Source organism: Chroicocephalus ridibundus, chromosome 3 (assembly GCF_963924245.1).
Source record: "Chroicocephalus ridibundus chromosome 3, bChrRid1.1, whole genome shotgun sequence".
Taxonomy (NCBI): Eukaryota; Metazoa; Chordata; class Aves; order Charadriiformes; family Laridae; genus Chroicocephalus; species Chroicocephalus ridibundus.
Genome location: NC_086286.1, coordinates 125,352,329 through 125,370,573, shown reverse-complemented (window position 1 = coordinate 125,370,573; position 18,245 = coordinate 125,352,329). Strand labels below are relative to the sequence as shown.

General features: G+C 48.9%; 2 protein-coding genes across 2 annotated transcripts; both read right to left on the bottom strand.

Annotated features, from left to right (window-relative positions):
* Nucleotides 1-228: 228 nt before the first annotated feature.
* On the bottom strand, nucleotides 229-6,044 carry LOC134512454 (gallinacin-5-like). Its single transcript, XM_063327826.1, has 5 exons — nucleotides 5,777-6,044; nucleotides 5,557-5,635; nucleotides 4,838-4,964; nucleotides 4,477-4,671; nucleotides 229-536 (listed from the first exon to the last, which is right to left on the bottom strand). Exons 2-4 carry the CDS (start codon nucleotides 5,612-5,614, stop codon nucleotides 4,656-4,658), a joined length of 201 nt encoding a protein of 66 aa, XP_063183896.1. The 5' UTR covers nucleotides 5,615-5,635; nucleotides 5,777-6,044; the 3' UTR covers nucleotides 229-536; nucleotides 4,477-4,655.
* Nucleotides 6,045-10,781: 4,737 nt separating this feature from the next.
* On the bottom strand, nucleotides 10,782-14,068 carry LOC134512453 (gallinacin-4-like). The gene is made up of 3 exons (XM_063327825.1): nucleotides 13,917-14,068; nucleotides 13,092-13,178; nucleotides 10,782-10,918 (listed from the first exon to the last, which is right to left on the bottom strand). Exons 2-3 carry the CDS (start codon nucleotides 13,147-13,149, stop codon nucleotides 10,782-10,784), a joined length of 195 nt encoding a protein of 64 aa, XP_063183895.1. The 5' UTR covers nucleotides 13,150-13,178; nucleotides 13,917-14,068.
* Between the last annotated feature and the right edge of the window lie 4,177 nt (nucleotides 14,069-18,245).

Below are 18,245 nucleotides of genomic sequence, written 5' to 3'. Positions count from 1 at the left end.
GGCCTCTGTGTCCTCATCCTCCTCATGCTCCAGGGAGCAGAAGGTAAGATCTGAATGAATTAAGTGTCTGTAAAAATGGAGGATTTATCTGATACTACAGTGAAGCTGCCCAGTAGATAATGAGGTTTCCCTATAGACATAATGCAGATGAAAGAAGGCAGAAACCCGACTTTTGGGTACAGATATTTATTTTCCTCCAGTGAGATCATGAGTCACGTGTGACTTCTCCTGGTTGCTGTGGCATCCCCCCGGGGTCTCTCACACCCTGTTTCTTTAAAGAAATGTTCCTGCGGTGGGTTCTGCGACTGGGACCAGAGCTGGGACCTTGTAACAAAGCTCTTGTGCTCCACAAATAAGGATTTGCTACCTTCTCCGAACCTCCTGGCTCTTGCCTTTCTGAGTCAGCAGTACAGGGCACGGCAGCCCAATCACAAACGGGGAGAGGAGGGAGCGGGGAGGACATCACGAGATGGGTCCAGGAGCCAGAAGCGAGGGGGACGTCCTGCTTGCAGAGTTCAGGGTCTCAACCCCAGGCGCTGTATGAAGAAAGGAGATGAGCACGTCACCTGTTGTAACTCACTTTTCCCTTCCTCCGTTATCCTCATGCAACACCTCTTGTGACACCCCACCTCACAGCGGGCACACGTGCTGCGGCACCTTTGCAGGAACTGCCTGGGATGGACAATGCAGAGTGGTTGGGGGAGACACCAGTAGCAAGCAGGGCCATGAAAGGATGAAATATTTCTTTCTTCCTTTCCCATCAGTTTCCTTGGTAAGGAAGTGGTGAGTGACATGGAGGATCATGCAAAATATTTTAGTTTTCTCCTCTTTTAACATTACAAGGAGAGCTTCATCCTTGTCAAGGTGATTTGCATTCAACATTCCAGGAAGTTACTAGCATAATGGTACTTTTCGGATGACTGCTCAGATCAAGAAACAGTGAATAGAGGAAGAGCAATCAGGGGAGATCACAGCTCACCTAATACCATTTGAATTCACTGCTCTTAAAACTGTACTAAACTCACAAATTTGGTTCAATAGAAAAACACCTCTTTGCAAAGGTATGCAAACTAAGGGAGACTATTGAATGAAGGTGTATAGGACTTAATACGCCTTGGAGATGTGAACTTGATCAAGACAGTTTGTGGATTTTTGTTCAGGATCCTGCACCTTGGGAGCAATTAGCACATGCACCAGTACAGGTTAGCGCTTCAATTGCCCTGAAAGGTCGGAAAGCAGCTCTGCAGAGAGGAATCTGGGCGTCCTGGTGGACAACAGGATGACCATGAGCCAGCAATGTGCCCTAGTGGCCAAGGAGGCCAATGGTCACCTGGGGTGCATTAAAAAAAGCATGGACAGCTGGTTTTGGGAGGTCATCCTTCCCCTCTGCTCTGCCCTGGTGAGGCCACATCTGGAGTTCTCTGTCCAATTCTAGGCTTCTCGATTCAAGAAGAACAGGGAACTGCTGGAGAGCGTGCAGCAAAGGCCTACAAAGATGATCAAGGGACTGGACCACCTCTCTTGTGAGGAAAGGCTGAGGCCTGGGGCTGTTCATCCTGGAGAAGAGAAGACTGAGAGGGCATCTCATCAATGCTTATAAATATCTAAAGGGCACATGGCAAGAAGATGGGGCCAGACTCTTCTCAGTGGTGCCCAGAGACAGAACAAGGGGCAACAGGCTCAAACTGTAATACAGGAAATTCCATCTAAACATGAGGAAAATGGTTGGACTCGATAATCTCAAAGGTCCTTTCCAACCATGAAAATTCTATATGTCTATGATTCTATGATAGCCTTCTATGATGGCATGACTGGATGGATAGATGAGGGAGGGCGGTAGATGTGGTCTACCTTGACTTAAGCAAGGTGTTTGACACGGTCTCCCACAGCATCCTCATAGGGAAGCTTAGGAAGAGTGGGCTTGATGAATGGACAGTAAGGTGGATAGATAACTGGTTGAAAGACAGAGCTCAGAGGGTCGTGGTCAGGGGCACAGAGTCTAGTTGGAGGTCAGTGACGAGTGGTGTTCCCCAGGGGTCAGTACTGTGTCCAGTCCTCTTCAATATATTCATCAATGACATGGACAAGTGCACCCTCAGCAAGTTTGCCAATGACACAAAGCTGGGGGGGGTTCTGTATGGCTTTGCCGCCATCCAGAGAGACCTGGACAGGCTGGAGATTCGGGCAAAGAGGAACCTTATGAAATTCAATAAGGGCAAGTGTAGGGTGCTGCACCTGGGGAGGAATAACCCCACGCACCAGGACAGGTTGGGAGCTAACCTGCTGGAGAGCAGCTCTGTGGAAAGAGACCTGGGAGTCCTGGTGGACAACAGGATGACCATGGGTCAGCAATGTGCCCTTGTGGCCAAGAAGGCCAATGGCATCCTGGGGTGCATCAAGAAGAGTGTGGCCAGCAGGTGGAGGGAGGTCATCCTCCCCCTCTACTCTGCCTTGGTGAGGCCTCACCTGGAGTACTGGGTCCAGTTCTGGGCTCCCCAGTTCAAGAAGGACAGGGAACTGCTGGAGAGGGGACAGTAAAGGGCTACCAAGATGATGAGGGGACTGGAACATCTCCCTTATGAAGAAAGGTTGAGGGATTTAGGTCTCTTCAGTCTGGAAAAAAGACGGCTGAGGCGGGACCTTATCAACACTTATAAATACTGAAAGGGTGGGTGTCAGGAGGATGGGGCCAGGCTCTTTTCAGTGGTGCCCAGTGACAGCTCAAGAGGTAATGGGCACAAACTTGAGGACAGGAAGTTCCACCTAAACATGAGGAGGAACTTCTTTCCTTTGAGGGTGGCAGAGCACTGGCACAGGCTGCCCAGGGAGGTGGTGGAGTCTCCAACTCTGGAGACATTCCAAACCCGCCTGGACGTGTCCCTGTGTAACCTGCTCTAGGTGACCCTGCTCTGGCAGGGGGTTGGACGGGATGATCTCCAGAGGTCCCTTCCAACCCTATGATTCTATGATTCTATGGAGGAATGGGTCATGAGAAACTGAGAAGCCAGGGATGAAAGGGGCTAAGCTCATGTAAGCAGGCTGATGGTCAATTTGCTTCTCTGGACATGCTTTACATCTGATCACCATAATCTGTCCTATATTCCTAGTGAACTTTATTTCTAATGATTTTCTGTACAAACCGTCTGTCTATGGTGTGTCTACATGGCTGTGCAGTCCTCTAGAAAACTTTGCGCTGGACTACTAGGTATAGGAGAGAGTACCAAGAGCGCTGGTGCCTTGGCCAGAGAGACCAAAGCTGTGGGAGTTGGATCCTGGAGAGATAAAGGGTCTTGAGGTTGGATACAGCAGAGACCAGGGATTTGGTGCCACCTACCAGAGAGATGTGCAATGGGAATATGAGCAGCAATCCACAGAAGAAGGAATAGGTATCCATGGTGGTGTCTTTGTAGGTGTAAGGGTCCTGGGAGCGTCCTCACTCCTGGAGGTGTGGTACCAGGTTCAGGACGAGTCCAGGGCCAGAACAGCCAAGGGCTGCAGATTATGGTGTGGAGAGGGCTTCCAGCCCACTCTGCAGGGAGACCATGGCTGGGGCCAGCCCCTGCCCGGGGGAGTTGCTTTGAGCTGGAGATCTTGTGCTGGACCCTACCAGAGCTGTAGCTTGGCCCTGCTGATCTAGACCTGGTCCTTGACCCATGGCTGACTTCCCAGCCTGGCCTTGGTCCGTGCCCATGGAGGTGCCCAATGCCCCAGGCAGTCCCAGTCCCACTGCCCTGCCAGTCCCCATGATGATTGCCCCATGGCAATGCAGTGAACACCATCATGGCCTTCCTGATCTGAGCATCATCAGTCTGCCCCTAGGCTTGCCAGCAATGCTGACCCCCAGCACGGTCCTGGGCTCCTAAGTGACCCCCCTCAGCCAAACCCCAGGTCTTGAACCTCTACATACAGCGCTGACCCCCAACTCAATCCCAAGTTCCTGAGTGGCCCCCTGATCCAGCCACCATCCCCTATTTCCTCAGGGGAAGGATGACTTCCCCTACCCCCCAGCTACCCCTGAACCCTCACAACACCCCCTGGTGCCATGCACCAGAGCTGGGTATGGACCCAAGGCCACCAGAGCACCATGTCCTTTGAAACAGCCCCACAGGGACTCCTGACCAAGTATGAGACCCAATGGGAACTAGCAGGTACCCACTGAAGTTCGGGGGTTCACAGCAGCACCCCCATCCCTGACCCTCAGTGTGCGGGGCAGGGATGTCCTTGCTGAGAGGGGAGGCTGGTGTTGAGGTCCCTGTAGGTCCCACACAAACAATGGTGGGGATGCTGCTGTGGCTCGGGGACAACTTGGAGAGAGGGTAGGTGAGGGCGGAGGGGTGTATGTTGGTCTCTGCCTACCAGGAATTCACCCCATCTTCTCTGCCCTTCCCCACACATGGGAAAAAAGAGACGTACACACGCACACGCTGCTCCCTGGGAAAAAAACCCACACATCTTGGCAGGAATGCAAACCACCACCTTGTATTGGGGATGCTGGGGTACAGGATTCCCACTGGACCATGGTCCGGCTGTCCGAGGTTGCTGCCGCTCCTGGCAGTGTTTAGTGCCTTCGTGCAGCATCATCCTGACCACACTGCAGGGCTCAGGGTGTTCTCAGAGGGCTGCTCAGAGATCGGTGCCAGGGACCCAGGAGGCCATCAGGGATACCATCGGCTGCAGGAGAAAACGTCTGGCAGTGCCTGTCCCAACCAGGGCAGCAGTGAGGACTCAGGGCTGTCCCCATGCCCTTAAGCTGCATATTATCCTCTCTTTCTCCATCAGCCTCACCTCCAACCCCAACAGGCAGCAACCCCAGCCCTTCAGGCAGCCCCGAACCTACCTCCGACAGCAGAAGTCTTGCTTGGAGCAAATGCCAATGCGACCGATCCCTGGAGGGCACGAGCCGTGAGAGCAGAAGCCCCCACGGCGCTCACAGTCCTGGGGTGATCCTCGAGCTCGGGACAGCCCTGCAGAGCATAGAAAGCGGAGACTTCCAGCATGGCCCTGCCGAGATTCTGAGAGCAGACCCTGGTGCTGGCGTGGCCAGCATTAGCCCAACCCATGTCTATCCCCTGCCACGAATGCCCAGGCAGGTGTCTGCAGCAGAAATCAGCCATGACGTTTGCGGCACTTGGATGGGAGACTCTCTCTACCATCCCTCAGTAGCCTCTGGGAGAGGGTCTCCAACACATTTACTGGGTCCCACATGGCACAAAGGAGGATTCAAAGGTGGAAGTAGGATCTGCCTTCCTCCCTCCTCCTCCTCTCCTGCAGGGCTGCTGTGCCCTGTGCTGCTGACTTGGACAGGCAGGGGCCAGGAGGCACGGACAATCTAGCAAAACCTCATCTGTGGAGTGCAAGAGCTTTGTTACAAGGTCCCAGCTGCAGAATCTGCAGCCAGGAGCCTTTTCTCAAAGTTATGGGGTGTGAGGTACCCCAGGGGAAATGCCACAGCAAACAGGAGAAGTCACATGTGACTCATCATCACAGATGGCAAATCCTCCCTACAAGTAATTGACTAAGGACAAATCCTCCATGTTCCCCCCCACCATTTCTTACCTGCTGCTCCCTGGAGCATCAGGACGAGGAAAGCACAGAGGAGAGGCAGGATCTGCATGGCTGGGAGTCGCCGGCAGCTCTGGGGAGAAGAGAAGGAGGCAGAGATGAATGAGAGGGTCCCTGCCTGCGTGTCATGTAGTATCTGCACAGGGACAGGACTGAGGAGAGGGGACAGCCCATCCAGGAGGAGATGAGACCAGTCACCAGTGGGATGACACACTCAAAAGCCAAGGGGTAGGAGCCTCCCGCAGCTTCTTGCTTCCCGGCGGTGACAGCAGCAGTTTGGTCCCAGCCAGCTGGTCTCTCCACGTGGCAAAGCGTCCCTTGGGATCACTGACAGCTCAAAGTTTCCAGCCCAAAAGCTTCTTTTCCTGCTTCTCCCCCTGCCAGAGAAAAAGAAGCATCGCTTTCCCCTTCTGACGCCTCTGAGAAGGATTCCCAGACCTCCAGCCCGGGTTCTTGTGTCATCTTGATTTGCGTAAGGGCCACTCGGCGCTGTGGTTTGCTGGACACGTCTTGGGACACACTGCATCCCTGTTCGTTAGACCTTGGCAAGCAATCGGCTTTTGCAACACAAAGGAGCTCTGTGTTCTTCCCCCCAAGTGAAGCGTGCTCTCTATGCTTCACTTGAAAATAACTGGGGAAGACGCCACACGGGATGACATCTCCGTCCAACTGGCAGTCCCATGAAAGACAGGCTTTAATTGTGACTTTGTTAAGAGTTTGCTGTGTGTAACCCTTTATTGGTTCTCAACATACTGATGGTGCCATCTTTGTATATTTTTTCAGCCTTGTTGCATATTCATCAAGTATATGTATGTGTGTATATATATGTAAAAAACATACTCCTACATAATGTATATTTGCTGAGTAGTTACATGAATATACCTTTTATCCCAATGCCTCACCATATTTCATTGCTCTTTCCTGCCTCAATTTCTCTCCCCAGTGAGGGAAATTGCACAAAGTATTTTAGGGTCTGACTCTGGGGGGGATCTCTTGGCAGGCAACGCTAATCTGCCATGGTGGTCAGGAGCAGGGCGCTCAAGAGGGCTTCTCGTTTCCTCCACCACCCCAAAACTGACCTACTGCATGTGTTGAAGAGCAACACTGCAAAGAGGTAGTTAACTGCCGCCTTAACGAAGCTTGACCACCAGATGCAGCTGCTCCCAGTTCTGGTGCCACAAGAGGTCAGCAGACAAAAAAAATCAGGGCCAAGGCCTTTTCGCTTTTTCCAGCTATAGCTGTAGGATCAGCATGCCACCAGGACAAGTGACAGTCCTTGCCTGTCTGGAGAGAGCTGTGCTTCATGCCTGAGTTTTGGGTTGCCTCTTCTGATGTTTGGAAGAGTACTCATGATCCTCCCGGCTACCAGGGGCTGGGGATTTCAGCAGTGGAGATCAGCAGCTGGGTTTTTCCTTCTCCCACCTTGTCAAGATGCCAACTGCCTATATAATCCAATCACTGCAGAAATGGTGGGAGACAGCTGCTGCATGTTTGGAAGAAGCAGAGGAGCCATGGACCCAGCAGGTTGGTCCAGGACTTTGCCAGGAGACAGATGTCCTCTTGCAGTGACCCACCTGTGTGTGACACAAGGTTGGGAGCCGTGGAGGGTGCAGGAGGAGCCCACCAGCCTTTGCTCTTCCGAAGTACCATCCTGCTTAGCAGAGCAGCTTGCCAATGCCGGCTGCTGTGTGCAAGGGGATGGAGGTGACACAGCTGAAACAAGAGCACTTGTCAACACATACCAGGGGAAGGACTCAGCTGGCCACATGAGGATTTTTGCACTGATGAAGCAGTTGGGCTGCACTCTTCACCTCCCACTCCTTCCATAGCAGATGGAGCACAAGTCACGTCATCTTCATGGTGATGTCCCAAATAGGTCTGGCAAATCCCACTTAAAAAACTCCAGTTTCTCTGCCATAGTCTATAAAAGGAACTTAGCATGACCAACTCTTATACAGATGTCATTGTCGTCTAATGTTAAGTACAGATGAAACCACCCCAAATGACAGTGGCTGCTCTGTACAGACTTCCCATCTATTCACCATCCCTCCTGAAATGAGAAAACTGCTAATTCAGCAGCCTGCTTCTAAGAAAATGTTATTTCTGTGTACTGTGATTACAAGAAAGACACTGAAAGTTAGTCACCTCCCATGATATTTCGGACTCGTGCAAACAAACACTAAACCAGCCGGTTCCTGAGGCCAGCCACCTCAGTCTTAATCCTGGGAGTTGCATCCAAGCTGTTTATGGGGACTGGTACACACCCAAGCCCTCCCTGAACACTGAGGTCAGGCTGAGCTCACAACTCCACATCCTGGTCCACGTTCATCACCTCTAGATGGATGTGAGTCCACACCAAGCAGCTGTGACCAAGCAAAAATACCATGGAAAAGAGAGACCCAGAAAGTGCTGCCTGCACTTCTGTGCCTCCAGTGAGGTGCTGGGAGCATCTGTCTTCTCCAGTGAAGCTTCACATGCAGAGGGCTGCTGGGGCACTGGGGTGTGCAGATTTCCTATTCTTCATGCCTCTGTGCCATGAAAAAAAGTCCTCTCTCAGACCTGAGCAGATAAAGAGGAGTAGTGCTAAAAGAGTGACAGCAGCACCGTTGGGGGATGTAGTACAGTCCTGGTGGCACAAACTGTGATTTTGCATGACCAGCCATTCCACCAAGGGCTTGACGTGTATTTGAAATAAGCTTTAGGTGCTGCCCACCCTTGCATTTAGCGTGGGAGGTCCCACTCCACCAGCTCTGCTGCTATCCGTCTAGTATTTTCTATTCCATCCTCGGCAGCATCCCTACCTCCTGGGAAAAGCTGTGAGATGAATTCAAACACACCCAGAATGCTGGGGAGGTGGAACTGGGGTAAGAAGCGGGGGGGGACGTGCAGCACCCATCCAACGGAGTGAGGTTTCAGCCTGTTTTTCACTCTAAGTTGGCTCTCGAAGCCATTCCCCAGTGCTAAATGCAAGGGCAGCTATTTGTGGCAATGAGTTAAAAAAGCTTGATGATACAGTACTCTGCATGATGCTGGCTACAAATACTGCACCATCTCCAGAGCTGAATCTAAAATAACAAGGGCTGAACCTTCTCTGCAAAGTCCTCGGTCCTTGAGCAAAACATCTTGTGCCATTCCAGCTTGTGAAAGAATCACTCACCTACTGCAGATTGTGCAAAACTTCTTAGGACATAAACTGTAAATTGCTGGTTTGGTTCCATTTGGCAACTTCCTCAGGTTTCCATCCAGGGGAATCCCTGCGAGGTGGCCGTTGGCCCAGTTTCCTGCCCTTCACAAGGGTGTGGTTTCAATGGTGGCAGAGTCATTTGGGGAAACATCTGCTTTGAAGGGAGGCCAAAGGCTCTGCAACAAATGGCGAGCTCGGGGCTTTGAGCCAGACCTTTGCATGTAGGTGCACGTGTTGGTTGTTTCCCTTAAAAAGGCAACCATTACTGCTCCTGCGTCTGCTGAGCATCTACGAGTGCTGCCCTTCACACAGGCCATGTTTGTTATTAAATTCCCTCTGCTTGGAGAAGGGAGGCTACATCCATATTGCTGTTTTGAAAAGGTCCTTGCCTTGTGTTTAGCCCTGGAGTTATTCTTGCACAGGGCTCATTGGCCTGGGCTCAGTCCCTGGTAAACTGGGCAGGACTCATAAAATCATAGAATGGTTTAGGTGGGAAGTGACCTTAAAGATCATCTAGTTCCAACCCCCTGCCCTGGGCAGGGACACCTCCCACCAGACCAGGTTGCTCCAAGCCCCGTCCAACCTGGCCTTGAACCCCTCCAGGGATGGGGCACCCACAGCTTCTCTGGGCAACCTGGGACAGGAGCTCACCCCCCTCACACCAAGGAATTTCTTCCTCATATCACATCTAAATCTTCCCTTTTTCAGTTTAAAACTCCCCCTCATCCTATCACTCCATCCCCTGATCACGAGTTCCTCCCCAGCTTTCCTGGAGACCCTTGAGGGACTAGAAGGGGCTTAAAGGTCTCCCCCGAGCCTTCTCTTCTCTAGGCTGAACCCCCCCAGCTCTCTCAGCCTGTCCTCCCAGCAGAAGGCCTCCAGCCCTCCCAGCGTCTCCGGGGCCTCCTCTGGCCCCACTCCAACAAGGGACAGCATGAGCACAGGGTGGTTGTGGACAGGCTGAGGTTGTCCTGCTTTGGAGGCTGAGTTTGGCTGCACATTCAGGAACTCTGCCCAGCTACCTGGTCTCAGGGCAGAAAACTATCTACTGCCTGCAGGCACCAAGTGCTAATCTGAAGGGTGATGCGTCTGCACAAGGAAGCTCCTGACCATTCAAGAGACAGGAGCTCACTGAGCAACCTGCACCTTCTCAGTTCTCTATCAGGGTTCAGGGCAGGACAGGAGAACACTCTTGCAAGAGGACTGATTAAAGTAGCAGGAGTTTTGGCCTTTCATACATGCTGACATTGTCTCAAGAAATGATGTAGGTCTAACTCCTATCTCCTGATTTGCTACTGCAGCTGATAAGAATTTTGCAGATTAACTCCAAATTTATGTCAGCCAAAACAACTAAAAGTAAAACCAGGTTTCAAATCTTAAAAGGGGGTCAATCTACCTCCTTTTGTTCTCCTCAGTGTATCCTTCTTATTTCCCATAACAAACCAGGAGGCTGTTCCCAGGTCTGGAAACTCTAGACCAGGAGGTGGGAAAGTTTTCAGAGCAGAGGTGCTGTGAAGAATCACACCAGAGAGGAATTTCATACTCCCTATGGAAAAAGTGACTGACCCCAGCTTTGGTCATGGGAGAAGATTCCTAGCAAGCATGGGTGGAGAACATGCCAGCGCTCATTCGACCAGCAGCCCAGGAGGGGAAAATATTTTGGTGAACTAAGCATTCCTGGTAGGTTTAACTCGATTTCAGAATTCTTGTTCAAACTTCTAAAGGGAAATAACACTTCTAGAGAGAAGAATGACACTACCACACACAGCAGTCATACAACCTCCCCAGATCTTGCATTTATTGAAAGAAGAATGACAAATCTTTGATGACTGGTACAACGGTTCTCTGAATCCAATGACGTGAGAAGCCACCATCCCCAGATCCCTGGAGATCCTGTGTAATTAGCCACTCTACAACCTACACAAAGGAAAGAATATTTCAGGGTTTTCAGGCTTATGTTGATGGGGAAAATCCCCACACACAGAACTTTACCGAAAATTTAGAAAGTCTTCTTTGCCCTGATTGAATCATAAACTTACCATTTACAGCAAGAATAACCTGAACGGCACACCCCCAGATAAGCGTTGCCATGAGGGCACATCCCAGGGATGCAGAAAGTCCCACGATACCCACATCTCAAAAAAGGTCTTCGAGGTCGTGCAAAGCCTGTGCCTTAAAAGAAAAACAAACAAATAAACAAACAAACAAACAAACAAATGCAGGAGAGAGTTGTTTCAGTTGTTTCTGGCAGGGTTTTGCATTTTTCTACATTCCTGGTCACTGACACCATGTCATACCGGTGCCTGAAGTCATGAAGGTCCTAATGCAACCCTCAGGGAGGATGTCTACAGGCAGAACAGTCAAGCTCTGCTTCTAAATGCTCTAATCCTTTCTTCAGATGTAAGAACTCCGTCTCCAAGCCCAGGACTCCCTTAGGAACTTGGATTTCAGGGACAGGCACCAGAGACCTGGTTATGTGGACACTTCGCAGCTCCTAAAGTCTTGCAGGTCACAATTAAGGAGAGATGCACCAGCTCAGCTGAGGGGCTGCCACTTCCAGAAGCAGAAATATGAGGATTTCTGTGCATCTGGATTTCCATAGATTTGGCCTATTTCTCTCCGTATAAATTCCACCCAGGCCTCAAAACAGGTCCTGGTGTCTAGCAGTCCATATAGATGGCCATCATACATGGATAAACTCAACAATGCATGCAGAATGACCACTTCCATGCTAGGAAATACAGCACTCCAGGCATTGCCCTTTGGGTCTGAGGCCAGGCAGCGTGGCATTGCTCTTATCCACATGGATAAACTTTCTTACCCATGAAAATAACATATCCACGTACAAACTGCCTTTTGGGAATGGCCACCACCTTGTGCTATTCCCAGAACAGTTTTTATCCATGAAAGTGCTAGTTGTCAGGGGTCAAAATTACCTTAGGGAGCAGACTACCAATTAGGCAGCATGTTGCCTGTCCCTGTTTGGTTGATTTGGATGTAGCCTGGGAGGCTGATGCGTTCTGGATGCACCTGATTGCCTCCACATGAACCAGTTAACTCCAGTTTCACAGGTTGCCCATGCAACAGCACTAAGCCCAGAGTATCCAGAAAGTGGAGAGCTTATTTCAGCAAACAGACCATGAATATTATGCGTGTAGAGGAGATCCACTGCATCCCTGGTGTGTTAGATTCGCAGCACATGAGTTTTGTGGTGCATTCACACACAGCAGTACCCAGAAAATCCCAGGCAGCAGTTAAAGGAACATTGGGAAGGCTGAATAAAGCACTTCTGGTCCCAAACTATCTGTGGGACATTGCAGAGATGATTGTGAGCAGCCTCAGCTCTCAGAAACACTTTCTTCCAGATAAATTTTTTGCTTTACCATACCCAGAAGATAGGTCTTATGGAAAACAGCCCAAATGTCCACCGTGCATATATTAAATAAGGACATGAAGCAACTATTCTGGTCTAGACCAAAGGAACGCTTTGCCCAGTGTCTTTTCTATGAGAACAGCTACTAATAGAGACCCGGGTAAGAATAAGATCAGGCAAGTATATATGACAGTTCTTTCATGGTTCTGGTCTTCTGCAATTCATCACAGTCTTTTTCCATCCTTACTCCCCAGAGGGCACTTCCCATCCTATTCCCACAGAGATCAACCTCAAACATCCCCTGGCACTTGTTTGTGCAAACAGTGCCCTGCACTGTACTTGTGCAGTTTTCAGGGATGGTGTTTAAACACAGTCCCTTTTGCTGGACAATAAGGTGGATTTTGGGTTCCAGACCCCCTTGCATCCCCCCAACAGGCACAGCCTTACACTTATCATTTATGGTTGCACTGGTTTCTCCACTGAGCAGAAGCTACCAGCAAGCATTTCAATTTTAACTCATGATCTTCTGCCTCCCCACCCCAGAAAAAGGTCCTGAAGCAAAGGATTTTTGGAGAGCACAGAGACAGATTGCTTTTTTTCTGTGTGGCTTAAGACTCTCTGATTATGAGTGGTTTGCTGTAGGGTGACCCAGAGACAATGTAAGTGATTTAAGTACAAGAGTTGGCAAGCTTTAATGGGGAAAATGCTGGTGCTGAATGGTATTTTGGGCTTGCTCTTAGTGCTTTCAACTTAGACTGGTTTTTCAGAGGGGTGGCAAATGCTCTGAATTGATGATTGGAACGTTTACATGCTAATTTCATGTATCATCAGTAATCTGCCACCAAGTTTTGGTGATGTATGCGAAGTTTCTTTGCTAGAAGCAGCTTGGCCGCTTCCCAAAGGAGATAGGAGACCTTTATAAGACACCAGTCTCTCCTTCTCTATAGCCCCTCATCTTCATTTACACCTTACCTGCAGCTCCGTGAAATATCACCAAGAGGAGAGCAAAGAGAAAGCAAAAGATTTTCATGGCAGAGGGTGGATTGGGAACTCCCGTCACTACAGAGAAAGAAGACCAAGACATTAGTGAGGGGGTTGTCCCTCCACAGTCCCAGTGGGCTGAGAAGTGACATACAGAAATGTTCTTCAAGACCAAGTGTTATTTACAAGAGTTATTATGCACTTTCTCTTTAATAATGTCTATTGTCCTGAGGGTTCCCTGGAGCGTACATAAGATTGTGTCACAGCATGAAACTTCTGGCAGAAAATCCCCTTTTAATTACCATGTTAATTAATCACACATTTATCCTAGATTAGTTGATCCTTTGTAATACATTGCAATAAAATTGATTTGACTTATGGAAGATAAAGCTGTTAATTCAGTAAGAAAAATAAGACAATTTTTACTATATTTATACAAAAAAACAACCCAATGTGCATTATCAAACTTTTCTAATAAAAAAAAAAGGCATAAAAAGCTCCTTCACCGTTAAAATCCAGCTTCTCTCCATTCTTGCTTACAGGCTGTTGCATTTCTTTCACCTCAAGAATTACATGATTTCCAAGATAAATTTCTGTGTGTTTGCATTTCCTCTCAGCTCTCTTCCCTCGGCCAACAAAAACTCTTCTCCCTTATTGATATTTGAAATCTCTAGAAATGACCCTTTGTAGACCAGAGTCACTGCACAGTTAGGGCAGTAACAGTGAAATACATGAAAAATATAAAGTCTCCAGCCCATTTAAGAATGACAGAACTTCTTTAGAGAGGATGAATAATGAGAAGATTTCAGTCATTACCAGGTAAGAGGAAGCTCTAGGTTGGAACAGTCCTTGGATCTGTGTCAGCCGTTCAGATGCATTAAGATGAAAGAGCAGAGCTTGGTTTTATACTGTTTCTGGAGGGTGGTGAAGGACGCTTGGTCTTCACAGCCTTCTGTTGGCGAATCAGACAGTCCCCACAGCTTTGGAGAGTGTTGGGGAGGTCCTATGAATCCTCTTCGTTACCATCCTCCTATAAGGAACTGAGGTATCGCTTTCAAAATATTGCAGCATCGCTTTGGGAAATGTGCTGAGCTGCAAGCAAACCGCCTTGGGACACCTCCATTTGTGCAACGTGTTCGGCCACAGCAGCTCGATCAACGTTTCTGTGTCATATGTCCTGTGCTTGCCTGCTGAGGCTTGGTGGCAGTCACTCTACAGCGCGATAAAAAAAGCTATACGCTGCTGTGCTCATGGATGGTCATTCTGTGCAGATCATTTGGAAGCTGATGCTATGTGATGGGATCCCTCAGGGAATCACAAGCACAAGAAGGACATGGACCTATGTGAGAAGGTCCAGAGGAGGCCATGAAGATGATCAGAGGGCTGGAGCCCCTCTGCTGGGAGGACAGGCTGAGAGAGCTGGGGGGGTTCAGCCTGGAGAAGAGAAGGCTCGGGGGAGACCTTCCAGCCCCTTCCAGTGCCTAAAGGGGCTCCAGGAAAGCTGGGGAGGGACTCTGGAGCAGGGAGGGGAGCCACGGGATGAGGGCGAATGGTTTTAAAATGAAAAAGTGGAGATTTAGATGAGATATTAGGAAGAAATTTTTCACTCTGAGGGCGGTGAGACGGTGTCCCAGGTTGCCCAGAGAAGCTGTGGGTGCCCCATCCCTGGAGGGGTTCAAGGCCAGGTTGGGCGGGGCTTGGAGCAACCTGGTCTAGTAGGAGGTGTCCCTGCCCAGGGCAGGGGGTTGGAACTAGGTGATATTTAAGGTTCCTTCCAACCTAAAGCCTTCTATGATTCTATGATTCTATGAAATGGTACACAGTGGGGTCTGGTGGGATTTACCCAGCAGATGCCCACTCAGATGCCCACAGAGCAGGTACTTTACAAAGCCGTGACCCTCTTTCACAACTTTGAGTCCCTGTGGCATGGAAGAAAATCATAAACCTGACGCTGTCTTGAAGCTGTTCGGTTCGGGTAGGCTTCGTGGTTGGCACGAGCAGCGCTAGTTGCTGTTACTCAATTTAACTGCTCTTTGAGTACATTTGCTACCTGATGGTCATATCTCTGCTAGGGAGCTAACCCGCACCAGGTTTATCTCCAGGCCAAAAGGCAGAGTCTAGCCATGTCCGTACCATTAAACTCAGCCTCCAGCATGGATTGGCTTCACCTAAATTGCCTGCTGGGAATGGTCCCTGGTTTCCGCCAGCTTTGAGACTGCATCCGGAAACTGCAGGGAGAGCGCAAGAGCCGAGATTGTGCCGGGGCAGCTCTACAGTTAAATTATGGAAAGGTACGGAGCCTTGCCTTTGCTCTTGTAACTTGAAACAAAAAGAGAAGAAAAAAGTAGATTTTAATATAATGCCATCCAGTCATTTGAGGGATATGCAATGATTTCTTGCTCTAGGTATTAGTTTTGCCTTTTGCAGCAATGCGCTTCGGGTTTTGATGAGGGGAGTCATGTGTATCTGAGTGTTATTAATAAACCAGACATTTATTTTTTTGACCAAATAAATCCCAGCAGGAATTTCTCTTTAAATGCCCACAACTCTCTAGTGGGGAAGCACCTTCTCCATCTGTTTTCAGAGGTTTTGTATTCATTCCTTTAAAAATGTGAAAAATATGTCACCATAAAAAGAAAAATAATCATCAGCTGGAATTAGGTTAAAAAGAACTGCATTAAATGGGAAGTTAGTGCTTCTTTGGAAATTCAGAAGGAGGATTGATGAGCTGTCATCAATATTACCTTATTTCTGCTGTTGGGAGGGGAAGTTTGGAGAGTTCTCTCTGTTTTGATTAAGAACAAGAAAAAAGGTCTGCAAGGGGGAATGGCAGGGAAAAAAGTGAGGGAGTAAAACAGAAATCTAATAGTTATGAGTAAAAAAGAAAAAAAAAAGAAAAGATGGTTTGGTTATTTTTAAACTTTTGCACTAAAAAATTTTTAGCGCTACCTGCACTGTATGTAAGACTTTTTTAGCCACACCTATTTATGAAAATCATTACTGGAACCACCCCAGCAATGGGATATTTTAAATCTCTTTTTCATTTTCCCTTACTCTGTTTTTTCAGGGACCTTCCTCTTTGGAATGAGCCCTGGCCAGCTTGGACAAGAAACCGATGCTGGGTGAAGCTGTCAGACATGGGCAGGAGTTTGCATTTATTCCTCTGTAGCTTGTGCAGTGTCTCTCAAGGAGACACTGGAGAAACAACTGCTGTCTTCCGTATTTCAAGGATTATGCATAAAGACTGTCATGTGCTTGGATGCTCCAAATACCATACACCTGGAAAGGAACTGCAAGGCTTTTCCAGCTTTTCTCAATTAATTTGAGGGGTCAGACAATGCTGCTTATCATCTGTGCTTGAGCAGGGTGGTATCACCAGGCTGGGACAGAGGGGCAAAAGACAAAGAAAGGCAGTTTTGGGTGTCTCACAGGACCCCAAAGTGTGTGCCTGACATGGTGGTGCAAAAGCATCTTCTATGCTTTGTGATGCCCCGTAGGCTGAGCTTGGCCACAAGCTCAGGGGCAGATATAGAAGTTGTGCAAGCCTTCGTTAGAGTAGATGATAAGTTCATCCCTTCTGTCTTACAGCACAGTCTCCTGGACACCTGCCATATTGCCAGAGTTGAGGGGAAAGCAATCTCTGCCTCGACAAAACTGTGGCAGGTTTTTCAGTGTCCCTCTCGGGTAGAAAAGAGGGGAAAGCCTCCTTCTGCCTGAATTTTCAGGTGCCGAGCAGGATTAGACCCTGGGACCTTTTGGCAATGGGCTATGAAGAAGAAGGTGGCTGGAAGATCCCCACTGTTTCTTTTGGTGAGTCTTTCCATGATCAGCCATGGCTGGATTTTGACCTTCATGACGTCAGTATTTGGTGCAATGATTTCAGCAGAGTTTCTTCTGATTTACACCTCTCAGCATAGTGAGGAGCAGAGTATGATCTTAAAATGCAGAAGACATTGCTCTGGTTACATTTGCCATTTTAGCTTCAATGTATTTACTCCTGATCTCTCTGCAGAGGTTTTTACAGACCTCAGGGTTAACCTAGTTGTGGTTGAAACTTTCTTCACTGCCTGCCCTGAGCTCACTGCAGTTTCTGCACCTCCAAGAGCATGAAGCAGTAACTTAGGTCTTGTGAGTGATGAGCCTATCAACACTCAGGTGTCACTGTTGGCAAAACAGGGACTTACTGGGATCACAGCTCTGCAAAGCAAAGCCATGTGATGAGAGGTGCTCCAGAGAGCATCTGAATTAATTAAATAGTTAATGATTTGAGTATGGAAAGGATTTCAGCCTCTCAACCAAAGCTAAAGCCCATGGAGGCTTGCATCGATGGACACCCAACCCATAAAAGTTGGGAAACACTCACCAGGGTGTTTCCCAGAGGCTTCTCCATGAGAAAGCTCTCAGCAGCTGAAGTCCGTGCTGCCACCTTTGCACGGGAATTGCCATCAAGCAGGACAGGCCACGGGCTCTTCCAAGGGCTACGCATTTTGATTTGCAGCTCATAACTGAGGAGAAAAATGGTTTACAGATTCGTTGCTTGCAATCAAACACCGCAGTCAGCAGGATATTGCTGCTGGCCTGGCTCCAGACACCGCTCACTGTCCCTTGCCTGTCTCTGGATGCTGGTTTTCCTTCTTTGCAAATCTTTTCTATGCCTTCTCTGTGCTTCTCTTTGCCTTCTCTTCCCTGTTGTTCAGGGGAAACACGTGAGCCTGGGTGTTATCTGTGGGCAAGTCATAGAATCATAGAATCATTTAGGTTGGAAAAGACCCTTGGGATCATTGAGTCCAACCATCATCTCCACTCTACAAAGTTCTCCCTTACACCATATCCCTTAACACCACATCTAAACGAGTCTCAAACACATTCAGAGATGGTGACTCCACCACCTCCCTGGGCAGCCTATTCCAGTGTCTCACCACTCTTTCTGGGAAGAAGTTTTTCCTAATGTCCTTGAATCCATTCCCTCTTGTTCTATCGCTAATTACCTGGGAGAAGAGACCAGCACCAACCTCTCTACAGTGTCCTTTCAAGTAGTTGTAGAGAGTGATGAGGTCTCCCCTCAGCCTCCTTTTCCTCAAACTAAACAGTCCCAGCTCCTTCAATCGCTCCTTATAAGATTTATTCTCCAGGCCCTTCACCAGC